This window comes from Ambystoma mexicanum, chromosome 13, assembly GCF_040938575.1.
Source record: "Ambystoma mexicanum isolate Mex_15411 chromosome 13, UKY_AmexF1_1, whole genome shotgun sequence".
NCBI classification, from domain to species: domain Eukaryota; kingdom Metazoa; phylum Chordata; class Amphibia; order Caudata; family Ambystomatidae; genus Ambystoma; species Ambystoma mexicanum.
Window position 1 is genome coordinate 231,512,739 of NC_090938.1, and position 18,009 is coordinate 231,530,747.

At 44.2% G+C, this 18,009-nt stretch overlaps 1 protein-coding gene across 1 annotated transcript in view; it reads left to right on the forward strand.

The window, feature by feature from the left end:
* KLHL12 (kelch like family member 12) overlaps positions 1 to 18,009 on the forward strand; it is a 1,608,338-nt gene that overhangs the window by 221,375 nt on the left and 1,368,954 nt on the right. The window contains exon 3 of the mRNA XM_069633689.1: positions 14,359 to 14,512. Coding sequence (XP_069489790.1) covers positions 14,359 to 14,512 — 154 coding nt within the window. The remainder of the gene's footprint in view (positions 1 to 14,358; positions 14,513 to 18,009) is intronic.

Genomic DNA, 18,009 nt, shown 5'->3' on the forward strand with positions numbered 1-18,009 from the left:
CGTGAGCTGCAAGAGCAAGCGGAAATGTATATAGACGAGAACGATGGGACGGCCACTTTAGCGTCAATACATGACTTCAGGAGGTGCAATGAAAAACAGGTATTGTTGGAATGCATGGGGGAATATTTGTCGACACAATGGAAAAAGTTAGTTGGGAAGTTACCACCTCAGTGATTGTTGGATTTAAATGCATGCATTGGCCCGTTGTAGAGGGAGAGATGAGGAAATAGAAGAGCATGTGAAGCGACTGTTTGAATTGAAGAATAAACTTGATGAAGAATATTCTGAGATACTCGCCACACCGGGGTATAGGAGAAAGAATATTGAGAGGGGTAGACATCAGCGATTCTTGTCAGCTGCAGCGCAAATTAGTGCGGAACTAATAGTATGTATACGAGAGGCACTAAAATGGATTTCAGATCCTAGTATTCCCACAATGGAAATACATGGAAGATTTCATGAATACACTCAATCAATGAAAAGGAGAGCGTTACAGACAATAGTTGAATATTTGATAAACAAAGATCTAAGCGAGAAAAAGGTCAGCCCTCCTGAGCTGTTGGCGGTATATAAGAAGGCAATGGAACGGGGAACAGGAGAGACAGCTTTATCCCTCGATTTGGGAATAATGTTGCATATGAGAGAGGGGGGAGGAACAGTGAGTGTGGCATTCCCCATGAGAGAAGTGCCCCCTACCTTTGTACCGAAGGTAGAGACTCCCGGGGTAGGCAATGCGCCACCTCGGGTTATTCCAGCACATTACACAGCCCAATATGTGCACGTTCCCTTCTCTAGACAGGAAGTGAATAATATAAAACAATCCCTGACATACCGAAAAATCCATCTGGTTTTTATAAAGAAGTAGAGTATTTATTGCAATCCTCGGTGTTCACTATGAGTGATATAGATCTAATCTAAGAAATGTGCAGAGCAGGGGCAATTTGAATATGCATGGAGGGCCTCTGGGGTTAAACCAATGTGCATATTGTAGAGAGGAAGGACACTGGCGGGCACAATGTCCGCACTTGCAAAACAGAGGTGGATATGGTCAGAGAAGACAACATAGAGGGCATCCAGGAACAAATGGGCATAATAGAAACCTTATGCAGCAGCACCAGAGTAGTCAAGAGAATGGTGCACAGAATTGGGGCCAGGCGCCAAATCAAAATGCTTTTACTCAGAGTCAAAATCCTCAGGCTGGACAAAATGGAAACGGAGGCAGAGGCGGGAATATTTTTGATACTCAGACAGGTGCATACTATAGTAACAGTAGTGATTACACCTTGGATGATGTGTTGTTACCCCAATAGGACAGCCCAGGACAGGGGTCGGCACCAGTATCCATTCCCGTGAATCAGAAAGGACCCTACGTAGAAATGAAAGTTGGGAATGAAGAGCATAGATTCCTCGTTTTAAGGGGGCACAGAGGTGCTCGATAGATCATCACTTGGTTCCAGATATACATCTGTCAGGGCAACAAAATATCTCAGTAGGGTTCGCAGGTACCCCAGTAATAAATCCTGAGGCCAAACCAGTAGCAGTGACAATAGGGCCTTTTACTGAACATTGTCCATTTCTTTTGACACAGAAATGTGGGGAAAATCTCCTAGGATTGAATCTATTGAAAAAGCTAAGCGCGGTTATCCACTGCACACCAGATGGGTTATTTTTGACTATTTCGCCTCAGAGTGGGCCGACTTCTGAATTTGTGACAATCTTTAACAGGGGAATTGAATGAGGTGCCAACTTGTATTTGGGCCGTGAATGACAATGATGTGGGATGCTTGAAAATAGAGCCAGTGAAAATTGTTTTAAAAGGAGGAGTAACAATACCGCGTATTCCACAGTATAAAATTTCAGCAGAAGGGGAGAAAGGATTGAAAAATATTGTTTCTGATTTGGTGAAATTGGGAGCGATTGAAGAGATTACAGGCAGTATATGTAACAGCCCCATTCTTCGAGTGTATAAGAAAGAGGGTAATGAGGTACCGTACCGTTTCATAATTGATCTCTGTGCACTAAACAAAGTAGTAGATCGCCAATTCCCGTTAGTGCCAGATGTCACTACGATTTTGACAATGATCCCTGCTTCGGCAGAATACTTTAGTGTTATCGATCTGAAGAATGCTTTCTTCAGCATTCCAGTACACAAAGAAAGCAGGTATTTATTTGCTTTCACTTTAGGAGGACGATCATTCACATTCACACGCATTCCACAAGTCTATACTGAAAGTCCGAACATATACAGTAGAGCATTGAAAGAACAGCTAGACATGTTAGAATTACCGGCAGACTGTGTGTTGCTACAATACATTGACGATTTACTAATCGCTGCTGATACAGAAGAGATTTGTAAAAAAGGTAGTCTTATTATTGACTCACCTAGCTGTGCATGGCCATAAAGCAAGCTTAAAGAAATTCCAGTACTGTCAGAAGGAGGTAGCTTATTTGGGTTATCTACTTCAAAGGAAGAGAGAAGATTAACGCCAGAGAGGATAGAGAGCATTTCTGGTATGCCTATTCCAAAGACGCAGAAAGGAGTGAGAGCTATAATCGGGATGGCTTCATATTGCTGTCAATGGATTGTGAACTTCGCTATAATTGTAAAACCAATGGTGGAATTGACAAAAAAGGATGCTGTGATGCCTTTGCAGTGGAATGAAGAATGTCAGAAAGCATTTGATTTGCTAATAATAATTTTGAGTTCTGCTCCAGTTTTGGGCACACCGAATTATGAAAAGGTTTTTAGGCTGTTTGTGCATGAGAGCGAAGGATGTGCTTTGTCGGTCCTAACACAGGAACAAGGTGGAAGAAATAGGCCGTGCGGTTATTTTTCTTCCGCGCTGGACCCTGTAGTGCACGCACTACCACAATGTTGGCGAGATGTTGCAGCGGCTGCTGTGTCAGTGAAACAAACTGAAGGGATGGTATTGAGGCACACTTTAATTCTAATGGTGCCACATGACATAGATGTTCTACTCAATAGAAAGCAGACGCAACACCTCACCTCTGCTAGATTGACTAGATGTGAAATTGTATTGTTCGCCCCCCACATCCAAATTGAGGTGTAGCGCTTTGAATCCAGCAGAATTAATGCCAATGCCCGGGGAAAACATTGATGAGACTGAATCACCTCCCCATGATTGCTTAATGGTTACTGAGGAAGAAACAAAAGGGAGAATTGATATATACGATACACCGGTGAAAGAACCAGATGGAGAACTGTTTTGAGATGGTTCTTGCTTTAAATTACCTGACGGCACATCAACCGCCGCATATGCTATCACCACGTTAAAAAGCATCGTGGAGAGTAAACGAATCCCATACAGCTCTGCCCAAGCAGCAGAGATAATTGCCTTAACAAGGGCTTGTGAAATTTCAGAGAACTTGAGCTTAAATATCTACACTGATAGCCAGTAAGCCTTTGGCGTGGTTCATAACTTCGGCCGACTGTGGGCCGAGATAGGTTTCCTAACATCACATGGGGCTAGAATTCAACATGGCCCTTTGTACGATTACGGTCTGCACTTACGTGTCCAAAGCTCCTGGCGATAGTGAAATGCGAGGCGCATAAAAAGGTGACATGCAAAGTGGGAAAAGGAAACGCATTTGCAGACAGAATTTCGAAACAAACTGCCAATGATTTGAATACAAAAATGTTAACAGTACAATCGGTGGAAGTACCCTATGGAATTGTAACCGTTAGAGAGATGCAGGCGGAAGCTACCGCTGATGAAATACAGGGATGGGCCAAGGGCTCTGCAGAACTGGACTTGGAGGGTTGTTGGGTGGACAAGAAGAGCAGGAATTAGATGTTGCCGAATGCTTATGTAAATGCGATGGTAACAATGGCTCACAGTCCCACCCACATCTGTGCGAAGAAAATAGTCCAACATTTAGCCACAGTCTGGGAAAATCCTCTCATAAAAAAGAATGCCGAAAGGCTAGTACAGAACTGCATAACGTGCCTACAGCACAATGTGGGGAAGGGAACGGTGACTCCAACAGGAAGTTTCGGACCTCCCTCTATGCCATTCGAAGTGATCCACTGTGACTTCATAGAAATGGAGAGATGCCAAAACCTGAAGTATGTTCTGGTGATCATATGGGCATTCAGCAAATGGGTGGAAGCGTATCCAGTGAAAGACTGCACAGCCATGAGCACGGAGAAACTAATGCTAAGAGTATTTCTCTTGCTTCGGTCTGCCCCGTGTCATATGGTCGGACAGTGGTCCGCATTTTGTAGGTGCAGTAATATTGAAGATTTGTGCAGATCTCCAAATCGATAAGCGATTCCATTGCTCCAGGCATCCCATGAGTGCCGGACTTATTGAACGTCATAACGGCATCCTGAAATCCAAAATAAGTAAGATTTGTGCAGGCAGCAAGCTAAGTTGGGTAGATGCATTGCCAATAGCGTTACTGTGTATGCAAACATCAGTGCAAGCCAGAACTGGACTCTCCCCATACAAAATTATAATGGGGAGACTGGCGAATGTGTGGTGTGCACCCCAGCCGAAAAGAATGAGAGAGGTAGAATACCCTGCACTCAGCATTTATTGTAATATGTTAGTAAAAAAACTGTGGTTGATTCATCAGCAGGTGCAGGAGGCATTACCGGTGAGGTACACTGGCCCAGGACATGCATTAGAGCCAGGAACCTGGGTGCTGATTAGAAATTATGAGCGGAAAACATTGCTGGCACCCAGGTGGCGTGGCCCCTACCAAATCCTTTTGACCACGCAGACAGCGATACGCGTGGATGGGCGGAAAGCGTGGATCCACGCCATGCATGCAAAGAAAGTCCCACCGCCATTTGACACTTCAACTGATTGGGACAAAGACCAGAAAGAGACAGCAGCGGCTCCAGAAACGAAAAATGGAATTGCCAGTTCTTTGCCACAAAAACTGCCTGATTCTGAAACAAAGCCTGATGAGATTGCCATAAAAGAGGAAGGGCAAAGAGTGCCCCAACGTTGTCCAGCAGATTCTGCATCACTGCTGGCCGATATCAAGCGTATACCTCTGTGGCGCCCACCATATTCTGTTGCGCCGCAGCCTGCATCGTCGCCTGGGCACTCATCTGCCATTGCGCCTCAGGCTGACTCCAAGCTTGAGATCGGAAGTGCACCCGCACTTTTTGTCGACCACACGATACCGGGAGCAAATCAGTATAACCTGCGGAGCAGAAAAAAGGAGTGATCACATCTTCAGCTTTTTGTGATTTTATTGCCTCTGTTTCCTATTCTCGGATGAAGTAGGAACCGGAGGCCTAGAGGAGAATGGCGTGAGAGTTGTGCAAGCCAGACAGCTCAACAAATGCAACTCCTCGGTGCTAAATCCATGTGTCCGGAACCCGAGCGAACAAGCGGGGCACACATGGTACAAAGGCAACTGCTCTGAAACTCTAGAGCAATGTGTGAATGCACGGAGATCTTGCCAAACGAGAAGCAATCCAGGCTGGTAAGAAATGGCATCGAGAGACTGTAGACATTTATCGAACTCTTTAACATCTTAAGAAGCGCATCATCAAGAGATATTCATGACGAGCACAGAAGAAGAAGGATGGGAAAAAGTGTCGGAACCAGCAAATGCCCCCACCTGCACCCATGCTGATAGCGAGTTAAACGCAGTACATAGAAAGGTGAAAAAGGGACATAGTCGAAAGAATTGTATGTTGGGTTTAACGATAATGTGTATAATGGGTATATTCGCCCCAATATTGAACATATCAGTATTATGGTACCTAGAAGAAATGCACCTACTTGAGGTACTGTTGCCTATTGTGAACATTTCCACGACAGAAAGCCCAGTTCATGTCATTTCCTATACCTTGTCCCCAATGGAAGAGAGACATGGGGAAGGATACGGGAACAACACATTGTTATTGATAATGAACATGACACACTCAATACTAAGAAAGAACAACTGTTGGGTTTGTGCCCACTTGCCCCAGCATGGTGGTAAGGGAATAGGATGGTATGTACAGCCCTGCCATTGATTTCTGCATGTTATGCTTCTCCGAGTGCCTTATATTATGGGAAATGGAACGAAAGTGAAACTGGTCAACTAGACAAAACAAATATGAATGAATTCGAGGAAGTGATTATGAAACCGGTGGGTTGCTCCATATTCCATAAAAGATGATTAATTACACCAGCAATAATGCCACAGGATAGTTTGTCTGTAACTTATAAATCTTCTGTGATCACGTTCCACATGAACCCAGAAGGGAATAAGGATGCAGAACCCCCTTCATATACAGTAAATTATAATCCACGTAAGGTCCCTTTTTGCTTACAGAAAAAGGGCTCTTTTCAGGTAGGAACATTTACTAGATGCAGGAACATAGCATTCCTTGATAAAGAAGTGGAACCAATATATGTGGGAGATCCTGTGTACTTTATATGTGGAGAAAAAGCATATCCTTGGTTACCTAGGAACTGGGGAGGCACGTGTTATTTAGGCTTTCTGTTTCCTGGGGTGTTTCTTTTAGAAACATCAGACATAACCAAATTGACCAGGTCACGACCTCGCCGGAATTTTGAAGATGGGTTGATTGCAGGGGAAATAGCAAAATCATTCATTCTATTTTGGGGCCAGGCGATAAACTCTTATAACATAAGACTGTCTAGAATATTGGAAGAAACAATAAATGGAACCACCGACATATTATATATAAAATGACTCTTGAGGAAAAAGGAATTAGATTGATGTCACTGCAAAACAGAATGGCCCTTGATATAATCTTAGTTGATCGCAGCAGTGTTTGCAAAATCGTGGGATCGGCGTGTTGCATATTTGTAAGTGACTCCTCCCCCAAGATTTTCGAAGCGATAAGAAAATAGCACGTATTAAGCTCTGATCTTCACCGCCCCTGAAGGAGGCTGGGCATTGAACATAAGCGCCTGGTTCTGGGAAGTGTTGCGGTCCTGGGGATGGACGCTATTTGCAATCTTAGTTTCAATTTTAGGAATATTCGTGACGTGGTGTTGTTGCATACATTGTCTCCCCATAGTATGCACTGAACTTAGTGAGGAATGTGTACATATGGTAGAACGAAAAAACATTACTAAATCAAGCACTGACAATAGTAATGAATCCAAAACCATTTAAGAATTCATGGCGATCAATATTGATAATAATGAGGAGACAACGAGTGTATATGAGTCAGAGTTCGAATCAGATTCCGAGTCTGATCTAAACACTTAGTCGGAGGAAGATGCAATGTATGGATGAGGTGTTTGGCATACAGCCAAGAGGAGGGTTTGTCAGTCTAGAAAAGTAGACACCCCTCGAACAGAAGGCAATGCAGGATAATTGGTTGGCCGAAGACCAACCGCCTCATTTAAAGTGTTATTAATATATACTCATTAGTCATTACATAGTTACTAGCTTAACTAGAGTGCGGCCATTTTAAGATGACCAGAATCGCCATTTTGTTTTCTATCTGTTCTCTCTAATGTTGCCACTTTGCCTCATGTAAAACTGCTTTGCTGTAGATATTATTTCGCTTCAATGGTCCAAGGCTAAAAGACATGTTGAAACATTACACTGGAGAGCCAGACAGAAATGCCCTGTTCCCTCCAGCACATATCCTTGAAGGCAAGGAGCAAGGCATTTTAATCAGTACACGGATGCCAGTGAGTCTCCTTAAAAGAATAGCAATGCACAAAACTAATATTAAAAGGTTTGAATTATGTTCTTCTTTACGGCCCCCCTTCTGAGCGCTGTGAGGCCCTGGAAAGCAAGCTGACCTCTAGAGCGTGAATCGAAACCAGGAGATGGTAAGGCCTGGAATGTGCCAGTCCCCCTACGCGCAGCTGTGTTCTCACAAATAAAGAATAGTGTCTGTAAATTCGAGATTGCAAACTGTTAGTAAATATGGTGATCTAAAGTGTCATATTCGTCACTATGGTCAATCATCGCCTCTACTTCAAAGGGAATGAATTAGGGGCGGCATCGAATGTGTCATTACTGATTGTAAGATGCTCATTTTGTATATATGTAACTGATGTACGATTTTCGCTCTCTTGCGTCCCCTGAGGTCTGTTAGACACACGTCGTGGGGCGTGGGACCATTTGGCAAACTGGGACTATTTGTTTTGCAATAAACCCTAGATTTTTGGGAATACAAACTCGTGTCTGGCGTATCAGTTAGTGTGTGGTGATTGTGCCTTGTTTCCACATCCGAGGGTCCCTCAGGGGCTCCTTCACAATCCCATCCTCTTTATTGCTGCTGGGTGGTAGCAGTGTGTGGTATAAGTCAACATAACATAATATCCTGTGTTGCAGAGAGCAGGACTTTGAGCTGCTGTGCCAAATAAATGAAGGGGGAACCAATGCACCCTGCCTGTGGGGAGCTGGGGAGGACTGGGAAAGCCAAGGAAAGCAGTCTGCCCTCTTCAGGAAGAAGGGGACCCACTGGTTAGCAGAGTGCCAGTGCCCAAAAGAACCTGATAACTTCCTCACAGAGGAGGAAACCAGGAAGTGTTTCCTTTCCTCACTGGGATGAGGCCCATTGAAGGTTATGGTGACGGCAGAGGGAGCAGTGCTGGAGAGAGACAGTGTACTCCAGACGGAGGCTCGTAAATGCGAGACACACAGATTAGGTTTCCTGAACAGAAGGAAAGATGATGCAGACAAGCAGGAAAAGCCATGGAGACGCTCGACGCCGTGCAGGAGCACCTGGTTGTTGGGCCGCTCGAGGAAGCAGCGCTAGTCAATCTGAGCTGGGAAGGAAACCGGTGTGTAAGCGTGGAGTCACAAAGAACGCTAGAGAGATCTCTGCTGACTCCAGAGTGGAACTTCATACTTGAGGACCATCCCCTACTCTGTGCAGGACTGGTGAAACATTGTAAACTATAACACAAGGGGTTGTCCTGCCAGGAAAGTTATTTAAATCAAAAACGAAATTACTATTTCTGAGGTGCGCCAGTTTGGGGCGTACTGTAAATTTGACGCCTGTCTGACGAGAGCCTGTAAACTCGAAATGTCTGTCATATATTACTATATTGAAGCATTTTTCATTTTTTGCAATATATAACATTTTATTGAGCCTTTGGTAAGGCGCACATTTTTTAATCAAGCATAGAAAAATAAAGTGCAAAGATACAAAACTGATGTGCTCTATATACAGAATGAGCTAAAGAGATATTACATTCAGCCTATTCTTTACATTCAAAGATGTTCCAGAACGTTAAACAAAAGACATACATCGTACTTCTTCACTATAAAAACTTGCCCAAAAGGCAGTTGATGGCCTCAGGGGGTCTACGTAAGTCTCAAATTCTAAATGTATAAATTGAGTAGCCTATTGTTGCGTGCTTCTACTGTCTATGCAATGCAAGGTACGTTTCGGCGGTAGTGACCAGGTTATTTTGACTGCCTCAGGACCAAGAACAAGTTGTTAGGACGACCCCTGAGGAACAAGATTAAAAGGAACTCATATCAGTGGGGGGCACATATAAATCTAATCCATTGTTAATGTGCTGGCTTTATGTGGGATTATATGACACCCTCCATTGAGTGAGGTTCTGTATAATAATTAAAATTTCATTCAAGCGTTTATGGACATACAGACTGCTACCAATAAACACACCAGAGTGCTAAAAAACCAACTAAGAAGTGGGGGAGAAACAAATAATTCACACCCTTGAGTAATGTGTGGGACACCTCTGTGACTTGAGGAGCAGGGACTCTTTGGGTAATAGATAAGTGCATGTGCATGGCCTTACACTTATCTGTGGGTAGGTGGCTGTACAAGCTGGCTCAGTTAGATGCCTGGTGGTTAGAGCTCAAGATTTAGTGCTCTGCAGCCATAAAGCCCAAGAAATAAGAGGCAATAGATTTGGAATATGCTTATAGCGTTTGGGCATGTTTTCATGTGTCCGGATTGCATGTCCTTGCCAGACAAAAGTTTATAAATACCTGTGACTCATGTAATTGGTCCTTCTAGTGGAACCACTACAATGGGTAGTAGCTAAAGGTGCTGTCTTTAAGAGCTGGTATTAGCATGCTGGCATAATCCCGCCATGTGGGTGCATTACCTGCCAATGCAAATACATAGAAGCGTAAGAGCATTGCTAGAGAGCTGATTTCTTCAATCAAGCTTCAGAAAATGGACATGTTTTGTTACCGCAATTGTGTAAAATGGGTTACCTCTGTCCGTCGGGTAATCTTAAAGAGATAATGCAAATGTACTTCCAAAGTTGGCGCACTTTGCTTGTTGGGCCGGCGGTGCAGTAAGTCACCTATATGAGTAGAAACCAATGTTTGTCAGAGTCTCCGGTTGTTTCTCTAGGTCAAGTTAAAGGTCCGCTAGCCCAAAGGCTGATAATTAAAACTGCTTACCTTCCTGGAAAAGCCCATGGTAGAAAACATTTTAGTCTGTATCGCGCTATGGAGAGAACCGTATCTATCATTACTCGATAGTCACATGACTGTTGGTCACGTGTAGGGAATCTTGTTCCCTGTGTGCAACCCGGAAAAGCTGGTGGCCATCTTGACGTGGCACTGCTCTATTAACACAGTAGGGGACCTAATTAATAGGAAATATAATATGCGCTATTAGGGTGTAACACTGCTCTCATTTTGAGTAGGAGTACTTGGTGGAACAGCAGTGGAAGACAAAGTAAATTGAAGATAATAGATCCTTGGTTGGTTCATGTAGCTATCAAATGTCCAGTAAGTAGCACAATCCAAAATCTGTTGGTCCTTAGTTGGTTCATGTAGCCACCGATTGTCCGGATTGGAAAGCAGGCGAAGCAGCTACTCCACAAAGGCACCAGCAGAGCCGGATATGCTGGAAATCACTGTGAGTCTACCCAAAACAGTTGGGGAACCCAGGGCGTTCCGACAAGCACGCAAGCAATTGTTTGATAAATCTGAGATTGCTAATGATATTGAAAATAACAGAAGAGGAATGTTTGAATGTAGTCCACAATTTCAACACCCAATAAGGTTTGAATGCAGACAAGACAGAGTACAAAGGTAACCCCCAATCCAGTACAGATGCATGAGATGCCAGTCTAGGTGGAGAAGTTTAAGCAAGTGTTAACATAGGCAAATATACCAAGCACCTTACAGTATATGCATGGTGGTATAACCAAGGAACTGTGAAATAATTAAGAGAAGTCCTGGCAGGCGAGTACACCAGGCAGCTGAATATATAGATATAAAGATTCAGAAGAAGGCAGGGGAGTGTACCAGATGATCTGTAAAAATAACTATATAAGAAATTCTGGCAGGCAAGTACACCAATCGGCAGAGTAAAAGGAAATCCTACAGAAAAGCTGTTCAAAACTTTATTGTTTAAACACAATTGCGTCCAATTAATATACAAAGGAACTATTGACAAAAGTTACTATTTTGCTATCCTATTTAAGAATCCAGGTGAAGGGGACCACCCTGTGGTTCCAAGGATCTATGCCTTGGAGAACATTTTTGTTAAGGCCATTATTGCACTTTTGGTTTTGTACACTTTTGCGAACATCAAGATAAAGACCTTTCCTTGCACCGTTATGTTTTTTGTTTTAGTGTGAGGGTCAGTGTAGGACGTTTTGGACACAAGGATGGCTTTTCAGTTATTGACTTCTTGACACAGACTAATTCTTAGTTTTGATTTCTAGGTAGGGAAATTCCTCTTTAGAATAGGGACATATAGGCAGTTTCCATGCCCACTCTTTCAATAAATGTCTTTACTTCAGAAAATGACTACCTTGTGTCCGACTCTCATTTCTGGCCCCTCACAGTGGGGCTATTAAAAGGTAAGAGGGAGGTTTGTGAACAGAAAAATTTTGCTAACGGGCTTCAAAAATCCCAGGAACCCAAGGAGAAGAAGCAACAAAGTTTACACGTTTATAAAAGTCAATGGTTCCTTGAGGGTGTTTTGGAAGATGAAGAAAGTGTCCATAGAATTCAACTGGACAAACTCTGTAGTTAAATTATGGTCATAGTGAAACGATAAGCAGTTGTTAGTTGCAGGCCCCAGGAGGAAAGGAGGTGACAACCACCCATCAGTAAAAAGGATCCATGTTCGATGAGCAAAGTCCTGCTTAGAGAAGGCTGCAGAGTAGACCGCCACCCCACTGAAGTATTTAATTGCGGTCAGGGGCACTGCAATGAACTGCACGTACAACCCAGAGACCCATTAGGTGAAGACCAGCAACATGATGCAGGTCAATAGACCCAATAGAAGGCATGCAAGATGGCTATTGAGAAGGCCCTTGGTGTGCAGATGAGATCAACGTGGATATCCATATTGGGTCTGGGTGGACGCAAGTTCAGGACTCTGGTTTGCGTTCCAGAACCAGACAACCCAGTGTGAAGGAGTGCCTCTTCCATGTGTGCAGCATGAGGCACAGCAGCGATGGGGAGCACAGAGATGCAGCAACCACTGTGGAACCACTTGATCAGTCTCTTCATTCCTTGTTGCCACAGTTACTATCTCACCACTATCACATCTCCTCTTTCTTTGTCTCATCTGGGTGCTGCCTTCAATGCTCCGGATGATCCCTACCTCCACCAAACCTTTTTGTCCTTTAGCTTAGGACATTGTGCTCAAATGGGTAGCCTCATAGCTCTCCAACCACTCCTTCTCTTGGAACTCTAACATCATCCCAGCAACTGCCCTCCTGTAAGAGTATTTACTGAGGATTGGTCCGAAATCCACTCATCTTTTCTGTGTAAACTTGCTTTTGGGGCTCACCCTGGCATCTCTCGCTCTCCCCCACCCCACAACCCCCCTCTTCTTGCCCCTCCCTCTTTTCCTGCACCCCCCAACCCCTCTGCCTCGCCCTGTCCCCTGATGCTAAACACATATTCTGAAGCCATCTTCTCTCAGCCTATAATGCCAACCTCACTTCCCTTAATCCTAGCTTCTTTCCTCGTAACCTCTTCACGCCATCACCTAAGGCTTGCAAACCTTAGGGTAGGGTTATTCAGCGACTGAGAGTGTCACCAGGTCCTAATCCTGGCCCTTCACTTTCCATCATTTGCCTCCTGGGAGAGGCACTGTTGGGGAACTGCCACTGAATTCAATTTAATTAAGTAAAACTAAAGCAAAAGCTGAGGACAGCAGCAGAATGTCTGTGGCATGGAGACCACTTGCAAATCTACTTTGGGATCCTCATTGACTGCAAACTATAACTGCTTCATCATCACTGCCATCTCAGCCAGAATCAACCTTCTAAATATCAAGATGTGTATGCATTTTATCAACCACTGATCCCTACTATGGTTCCCAGTTGAATGGACTTCTTCTCTAGCCTTGCTATGGCTCTCCTTCTTGCGCTCCCCGCAATAAACTACTTTGCTATGTGCAAACCTACAACCTTCTTAGACGTACTTAGTTCTACTCTGACCTACTCCTGCATCGCTGTATGGTCACCAGGAAGTGTGGCTCTCTGTGCAGAATTATACCTATTTCAAGTTTTCAATTGGTTTCTATCCATGGCCTAGTCTCCCATCACGTGGCCTAATCGATTTCTCTCTCCTCTTCTGCTTGAGCTCGCCACTGTCTAACTCACTACAACCTCTCTCCTACTTCCCCCATTCCTCGAGAGCTTCCTCCTTCTGCTTTAGCTTCCTCCTTCTGCTTTAGCTTCCTGGACCTTCACTACTTTAATACTATCCTGTTCAAAATCCACCCAGTCACAACAGTGGAGATGTTCAAGCAGAGACTTCAGTTTGTATACTAACCAGTGACGCTGTCTTTTCCACCTTCTCGTTCCTTAAATTACATTTGAACTTGTTGCCCCATTCTGATGTAAATATCTAATTATGTAAGAGCTGGTATTAATGCCTAAACTGTTGTATATTGGTCTATAATTCTTTTGTCATTCTTGCCCTATTCATATCTCCTGGGCCTCAGCTGAGACCCAAGCATCGGAAATATCTATGCTCCCTGTTTGTACTTTGAATGGCACTTCTGGTCAGTTAGTGTCAACCCTATTAATCCAACAAATAAATACAAACTACTTGTCAACTGTAGGGTTGTCATGTATGCTCTTTGGCCTTTAGCTTGCTCTATAGTCGTTAATCCTCTCTCCTTCTCAACACCTATAACCTATGCAGAAATGTTGTGTTGCCCATGGTTAAGTAACTGATTTATGAATTCTGTGGTGGTTGCACGTAGAATGGTTCTGGGTGTGCCTTTGGCATCGTCCTATGTAGCTTTGGCACGTTTTCAAATTATTTTCACAATGTAATGTGAGTTTATAGGTTAAGCCTAAGGTCAGGCAGTAAACATTTCTTCCTTTGCTCAGAGTAAAAGAACACCAGTGTCCACTTTTGTAAGGTCCATCTACTGATGTTTTGGCTAGAAGTAATGCCTTGGCGCCTTTCAATCTTTTTCAGCTTTCAGAAAAGGGGAAGCCATTTGTCGACATCCAGGGTCTGACTGCGGCCACCATGGAAATCCTGTTGGACTTTGTCTACACCGAGACTGTGCATGTGACAGTGGAAAATGTGCAGGAGTTGCTTCCAGCAGCATGTTTGCTTCAGCTGAAAGGTAATCGTTTTTCACATTACGTCTTTGAAGGAAGAAGGTTATTGTGGGATTTTGATTTGTCACATCATGCGTAACTTGGATCTGATTGATTAGTATGTTGGAAGTGTGGTTAGATTTTAGGTAATGTGGTTGCTGCCGATGGTAGTCTATGCATGTCTTGAAGGTATTTGTATTTACTTAAAGAGCAGGGATGTCAATTTCAAACAGAAATCACTTGCAGTAACACATTTACAGATGGCAGAGGCATTTTCATGAAGGGTTCCGGTACATTAGCACAAAGATTAGAAAAGTGTTGAGCCAGTTAATATTCCAGGGACAAAACAAATAGAAAATATATAAGAAAACAGGTGACTCACTAAGATAATATTAACCTAAGGGTGCAACTGCTTCAGACTAAATTTACTTTTCAAATATACAAATTACATTATTAAGCATTACTGGAGGCTGGTGGTGGGGTCAGGTTGGTAGGATCAGGGAGCTCCCGCTTTAGCAAGTAGGTGAAGTTTAAGCCAAGCCTTGAAGACATCCACATTTGGGCTGCCTTGATTGTTATGGTCTGTGGGTTCAGTGGAGTGGGGCCAGTAGGGGGAAAGAGTGGAAGCAAGAGGAGGTACTGGGAAGATATAGGATGGTGAGGTTGAGTGCAAAGGAGGGTCAGAGAGAACAAGATGGTGAGTAAACTGGGATTCAATCGGACAGGTGCTGAGGAACAAGACCATTGACTGATTTGTACACTAGGAGAAGGAACTTGAACAGAGAGAAGTTGTGCATAAGAGAGCCAACCAGCATGTTCTCAGTAGGCAGAAGTGGGGGAGGATCTGTGTAGGTCGTAAAGTCTGGGTAGCAAAGTTGAGGACTTTGTCTAGAGGGAGGAGAGCGTAGGTAGGAAGGCCAAGGAATAGGCTTGAGTCGTAATCTAGTTTGTGGAGCACGAGAGTGGAGAACAGAGTGTTTGTAGAATGTTTAGGAAGAAAAAGATAACTTCTGATTGTTGAGGTTAATATGAGCAGCAGTCAGTGTTTGTGATTAATTGCAGCTGTTATAGGTCGCTATTAAAGAGGACCCCAAGAAGATGAACCTTGGGTGAGGGAGCAAGCAGGTCAGGTGGGACGGAGATGGGAGAGATGGCATGGGAAGCTCAGAGAAAGATAACCAAAGTTCACCATGAGACATTGGAGGGCCATCCTGGGATGAATTGCAGTGAGACAGTTCGTAATCTGTTCCGAGGTGGCTGGGGTGAAGGAGGGAAATTAGAAAAATGATTGTCATCTGCAAAAATGTGACCATGAAAGCCAAAGGAATCAGAAGTCTTCCGAGGGCCCAGATGTGGAGGGAGAAGGATAGAGGTCCAAAGACTGATCCTTGTGGAATGCTGCTGGGAGAGGGGCGGGGGAGGGCTGTCAGAGGTTTGAATTCCAAGCAATCCAAGGCCAACAGGAAATTTGCAAGCCCATGGTCCTGGATCGTGAGAAGCAAAGAGGAGTTGTCGACCATGTTGAAAGCGGTAGAAAGTTCCAAAAGGATGAGCATACAACAACATTTGGGGTGGTAAGCATCGGAGAGAAATTTGCAGACGTGCATGAGTGCAGTTTCGGCAGAGGGTTTACTATGGAAGCCAGACTGAAATGGATCTCTAGGCCATTATCCCTAAGGTACTTAGTAATCCAGGCAAAGACCACCTGCCGAAGGACTTTTGAATAATGGGAAATGAGAGAAATGGGACGATAGTTTGGGGGATGTTTTGGTCTGCATAGCGTTTCTTCAATAGCGGGGTGGGGGTCATTTGCAGATTTGGAGGAGGTAGGGAAGAGCCCAGCGGGGAGAGTGTGAAGTTGAAAGAGCTCGGTGAGATAAGGGTATGTAAATGAGACCTAAGTCTTTGATCATTTAGGAAGCAAAACGGTAAATAGAAGCACAAGATAGGTTGGTACTGCGACGGATGGGTGCTAATTCAATAGGAAAGGTATAGGAGAAGTAATCAAGAATAGAAGAGGTGGGGGAGAGGTGCCGAATAGGAGAGTTAGGGGTTGGAGAAAGAGGAGGGCTGTGAGTGTCAAAAATTGTACAGATTGTAGAGGAAAAGTATTGAGCAAAGTCACTAGTACAAATGGAGCAGCCTGTGGATATTTGCTTGGGAGATGTAAGCAAAGATTGGAGGGTAGATGAACGTTTCTGTGGATGATAGCGAAGGGAGGAGGTTAGGCATGTGGAGTAGGAAGATTTGGCAGTCCAGTGCAGAAGTTAGGGCAGCAAGGGAATTTCGAATGGATTGTGTCCTCCCACGTATTCCTCATCTTATGATAATTCGTTATCGCCAGCTTTGCTGCTTCGGAAAAAAAATTTCGGCAGGTGGTGCTGTGCTCGAGGTCGTGGCGTCGATTGTCCCTCGACGGGCTCCGTACCTTGTCGACGTCACTGATGGTATAAATAGCTCGAGCCACGCCCGTTGGCTTCAGTTCCGTTTTTCCGATTGCTTTGCTCTCGAACGTCGCGCTTCGAAATTTTCTACTGAAAATGTCATCTTCAACACCCAAGACTGGTTTTAAAAAGTGTATCGACTGCGGGTCGAAGATGTCGATCACAGATCCTCACCGTGTTTGTCTCTGGTGCCTTGGTTCAAGTCATCGAACCGGCGACTGTGGCTCCTGTCAGTCCATGACAGAGTAGGCCCTTCGTGAGAGGAAAGGTAAACTGTAGTAGATCGAGGCGCTCTTCATCTTCCTCTTCTAAGAGAGTGAAAAGGAGACATAGATCTCCTTCGTCATCTTCCGATTCATCGACCGAAGTGGTACGATGCCCGAATAAGTGGTATTCCCCTAGAAAATGGGAGGAATTTCGAAGGAAGATGATGGAGGTATTTGAGAATGCAGCCTCGACCCCCTCAAAGAAACCTCAGAAGAGCCATAACCCTGTCGCTCCATCGGACGACATAGGGAAGTCGGGAACTACTGTGGTAAAACCCGGTAGAATGGATGAAACTTGAAAAACTCTAGTCGACGCCAAGTCATCGAAGACTCATCGAGAGTCGAGTATTTCTCTGATACCACATAAGAAACAGAAGTCGTCAAACATCCACGACTTCGTCAACACCATCGGCGCCGGCAGCTTCGACATCGAAGCCAAAAGTGTCTTTGACGCCTGAGTGAAGACTTCATCGGGGTCATCGAAGATTCCTTCGACACCTTCGAAGAATCCTTCCATTCCTTGGTTGAAAACTCAGGAGGAAGAGAGGAGATTTACCCCATTACCAAAATCAGACTTTAAGTCTGTCTTCGATTTTTGAAGAAACTGGCTCTGAAGATGAGGAAATATCTTCTTTCGGAGTGCAATATGGCACTAGACAAGTTCCAGAAGAACTTATAGACCCAGAATCTAAGATGAGAGACCTGTGCAAGACTCTGCATTCTGCTAGTGGCATTGACACGTCACCTGAATACGATATGACGGACATAATTGTTCGGGGCCCCAGAAAGATCCAGTTCTCACCTTCCATAAGG